Source organism: Chinchilla lanigera, unplaced genomic scaffold, assembly GCF_000276665.1.
Source record: "Chinchilla lanigera isolate Chin_1 unplaced genomic scaffold, ChiLan1.0 scaffold00168, whole genome shotgun sequence".
In the NCBI taxonomy this organism is placed as follows: Eukaryota; Metazoa; Chordata; class Mammalia; order Rodentia; family Chinchillidae; genus Chinchilla; species Chinchilla lanigera.
In genome coordinates this window covers 1,517,756-1,522,284 of record NW_004955569.1, presented here as the reverse complement: position 1 = coordinate 1,522,284, position 4,529 = coordinate 1,517,756, and the positions used below count along the sequence as shown (strand labels likewise).

Genomic DNA, 4,529 nt, shown 5'->3' with positions numbered 1-4,529 from the left:
TTTTGGTTCTGGGAATCAAACTCGGGACCTTGTGGTTGCCAGGCAGGCACTTGTGCCATTGAGCTATATCCCTGGCCCAAGTATTTTTTTTTATTCTAAAAAAAATACTAATTCATTATCACTCGCAAAACTCCATTCTATGGCCACTTTATGGGTATCTATATGAAATAAAGGGAAAATAGTGGAGGCAAACACAGTTGATTTCCTCACCTCCATCAGGATTCTATGGATCTTTACACATATTCATGATAAATGCAAAGCAAATAATTGCATTTAAGGATTTGTTTCTTCACGTGTTATCAACATTATATTCATTTTAAACTCAGAAAACCACAATCTTATGGTGCATTCTTGAAATGTAATTCTCAAGTCTTTGAGACAATTTGTATTTTAAAGAAGCAACTGGCTGCAAGAAAAAGCAAATGGAAAGCTGGTGAGGGAAAAACCCTCCTTTACTTCATTCACAAGGAACCCCCCAACTCAGAAGCTTAAACAGATTTCCAAGGTCACTCAAAATTCTCGGTGCCTATGTAGTACAGGGTAGGTAAATAACATGGGGACAATGGGAAATAGGAAAGTCAGCAAAGTTAAGTCTGAGGCTTCTTCACATCACAGTGAGCCATCTTCCCAGGATGAAATTGCTCTCTTGTCCAAGGTCTCAGTACTGAGCAGACACAAATACCCACAATCAGTAGAAGTTTGCCTTTGACTTTTCCCAATCTTCCTTTTAAACTCAGGTGTGTATTGTTTGCTGAGTACTAACCTATTCTTCAAGAAAAAATGGTGTGCCCCAAATCAATGCACCACCCAAAATGGCGACAAATTTCTAGCAGTTGTAGTATACTTCTTGAAGACTGCCATCCAAGACATGTGATGTTTTTCATAAGTCATCATTCTGAAGTTCTGAAAATGTGGCACACTGAGTCACACTACTAATAAAAATAAACCTACTGCTCAAAGTGGCTTATGATAAAAAGAGAAGGGCATTCCTGTGGTGTAGAAAATTGTGATAGTCACAGATTCTCTCCTCTAGAATCTAGGGAAAATTTTACTTAAAAATTACACTACATATAGAACAAATCTCAAAATTCATAGACACTTATTTAGGGCATCAATTTCAAATGACTCCTACACATTGTCAATGATAAATATTTTCAACATTCTTGACATTAAAATGAATAACTGAAGATGATGAATTTAACCAAGCACTGTGATTCTGCTACCTAGTTGTGCTTGGTCATCCACACGTGATTCTGTCACCCTGGCAGGCAAAGGTTAGAGGATAATGGTGTCAAGCTCAGTCTGAGCTCCATACCAAGACCTCCTGTGAAAATTCAAAATAGTATTACTAAGCATGTGAAAGGCTTTGTGTCAGTCAGAGTGAAAGTCCCAGGTTCAGTCACCAATAAAATACCCTCAGGGGAAGATCCTGGTTCAGGAGCTGATATTTCTATCTTTCTTCATCCCTTACTTTTCTACATTAATATGTACTTCTTCTTCTATATTCCTACACGGAAAACTTTTTATGTCTCTGACTGATATGCATGCACACCTGCACATGGTACTTTCCCTGATTCAGTACACTTTGCCATCAAAGTCCCTACTTTATTTAGCATGTCCTTTTTGAATACTGTCTACAAACTACAAATGAGCTATAAGAACTAACTGAGCAGTGCTACTTTTCTCTCCTCACTAAAACATGAATTATAGGTACTGGTATGTACCCTGCATTAAAGGGTTTGAAAATGTGGGTTTAAAAGCAGTCCCTTATGCAAATTGTTCTTTGTATCATTACTTTCATCTTCCCTTAAATTGAAAAATATCATCTAATTTTTGGTATTATAAACCACAAGACCTTATTTACTGGTTAGGTGATTCATGTACTGCACTGCTCTGGATATAAGAAAAGAGTTCTAGTATGGGTAGGAAGGACCCCAATAATGATCTTCATCACAGGCAATGTGAAACAGTGTTCGGCAATTTTTATATGATTTGTGAATACCCTTTAATGACTTTATTTTTTTTTAATTTTTATTTTAAAGAATAAAAGAAGGATAACATAATAATAGGGGGGACTTAGCAAATTACAGACAAAATGGTAGGAAATTATCAATGGTTATTGTCCTTTAATGACTTTAAACTTGTGTGGAAGTGGTTGATAATTTTGAGACTTACCATCATGAAAATAAAGCCCGGAGTGGAGAATACAACCTGTTTCAGATTTCATATTTCAACTTTTAACAAATTTAGCATAACTATGTACCTTAGCCACTTTTCTGTTACTGGGACCACATACCCAACAACCTGAACTGAAAGGAGGAGGGTTTATGTTGATTCACTCTTTGTATTCATGTCTTCCTTTTCCAAGTCAGAAACAGCATGACAAAGTGCAAATGGAGGAAACCATGCCAGCCAGAAAGAAGTGAAAGGTAGGACTAGGACAGACAAGAATACACTCTTCCAGGCTGTGACTGTAGTAACCCATCTCCAAAAACCCCCACCTCTTAAGAGCACATTCTGATACTGACCTCATCAGTGAATGTATCCACAGAAAGCATTCAGTGTTCAAACTTAGGAGACATTTAGTGGATGCTGTACATATAAATTACCATACTTGATGGTTGTTGGGTGAAACAAGAACTCAAAATAGACCAGTCCAACTCACACAGATACTTCCCATCAGTCAGGACTCTCCCTCACAACCCTTGTGCTCACTGCACAGCGTGGTGAGGAGTGGGGATGCAGGCCCTGAGCTGGGAATGTCAGGGCTCTGGCCACAGTAAAATCACCCGTCTCATACACGACGGGATGCTCAGCTCCTGGTAGAAGCCTCCACCACTTCCTGAGGGACAGAAAAGCCCTAATGTATACCAGAGAGTGTTGACAGGTAGGAAGCCAGATTTTTTGCCATATAGGCTGAGGTTGAAATCCTGCCAAAGCTGGTTCTGTTCACTTGCAACAAGAACCTATGCCTCCAACAAAAATCATACTCTCATCTTTGATCATTTGGTCCTGCACAATCATCTTCTTGGAGATTGAGGTGCAGCAGCTCCTTCCCATGCAACCAGTCAGTGGAGGCCACAGAGCAATCAGGCTGGGTCAGCCTGGGGATCTCTAGGCAACACTTTGTGAGCTTTTGACTTTGCTTCCTGAAAAGCAAGACTCTATTCCCTGCCAGCGTATCTCATTTGACAGTTCACACAACACGCAATCATCCTGCCAGATGCAAAGCAGCTCATTGTTCTGATCACTGAGTCAGAAGGCAAACAAAGACAATACACCATGTGCTTGAGAGAAGCCCAAATGACTGACTGTAAAGTTCCTTGCCTGCCCAGGTATTTTCCCAGGTATACTGACTTGACGCAGCCTGTTGGATTGTTGATTTGAAGCAGGATTTGCGCCAAGTTTGCAGAGCCCCTTCTGTCTTTACTGTATTCTGTGGGCTTTTTACATTTGTTCTTCCTGCTGAGGGGATCACAGCTCCACTACTGTATTTGCAGACTCAAACACACAAAGAGAAAACCAATAAATCCACTGGAGACTTGGGGTACAGGAAATGGCAGAACACTGTGGACTAGAAGGAAAGTACTAACATAGAGTGCAAAAATTGAACCAAACATTTAACTTTATATTACAGATTTTCTGACCATTATTTGTCAGTCTAATCACTTTCCGTGAAGAAAATAAAAGCATGTCAATAGGGAATATAATTATTTAAAAAACAAACATATTGTTGTATTTGTTAGCAGTATTAATGTAAAATAATCAAGATGAAATTAACATTTTCAAGTACCTCAGAAAGGCAACTTACTTCATGCAAGGAAATCCAACTTTCTAATAACTTATCACACCTGGAAGGCCAGAGTGATCGCTGCAATGTAGCCCCACCCGCAATTACTTCACTGTGATGAGGGTGGGACAGCTAAGAATATAACACAGTAATTTTTCCGTATTTGCTTTCTTCTTCACAGTTTGAAAGTTTTTCTCCTTAGGCATATTAATTTCTCCAAAGTGATGTTCTCACCTTGATGGTTAGACTTCTATTTTCACATTTGTTGGCTTGAGACATGACTAGGACATTAGCAAGGTTATGTCCGAGTGTGGCAGAATGAGGTTAAAAGGCATGATCTATCTGACTACATCTGGTACATGGTCTTCCACAACAACCTCCTCCCGTGCTGCTGAATCTCCATTAGAAGGATGAAGAACTGATGCTGGAAGCCTGAAGTAACATGAGAACAACAACATCCAAATGCAACGGCAAACATCAGAGCTCATCCACAGAAAAATGGGGAGATTTCATTTTCCCTTTTTATTCCATCAATGGCGCAAACTTACTGGTTGTTGTGAATGACATACAGGGTGGGCCATCGCTCCTGGTTCTGTCCTACAAGCCAGTCATCCACAGAAAAACGCTAAGCTTTCCAAATAGGCTAAGTGGTTCTCACTCATTAAGGGGACACAGCACAATTCACGAACACAAAAACTAAGTAACCCTTTTGCTCAACATGGACTTCACAGATGTTCTT

The 4,529-nt window shown here is 39.6% G+C and overlaps 1 protein-coding gene across 1 annotated transcript in view; it reads right to left on the bottom strand.

Annotated features, from left to right (window-relative positions):
* Positions 1–4,523, bottom strand: part of LOC102018782 (zinc finger protein 709-like) — a 19,801-nt gene extending 15,278 nt beyond the window's left edge. Inside the window, exons 1-2 of the mRNA XM_013509365.1 lie at positions 4,339–4,523; positions 4,025–4,222 (exon numbers count right to left, since the gene is read on the bottom strand). Coding sequence (XP_013364819.1) covers positions 4,025–4,069 — 45 coding nt within the window. The 5' untranslated portion in view covers positions 4,070–4,222; positions 4,339–4,523. The remainder of the gene's footprint in view (positions 1–4,024; positions 4,223–4,338) is intronic.
* Between the last annotated feature and the right edge of the window lie 6 nt (positions 4,524–4,529).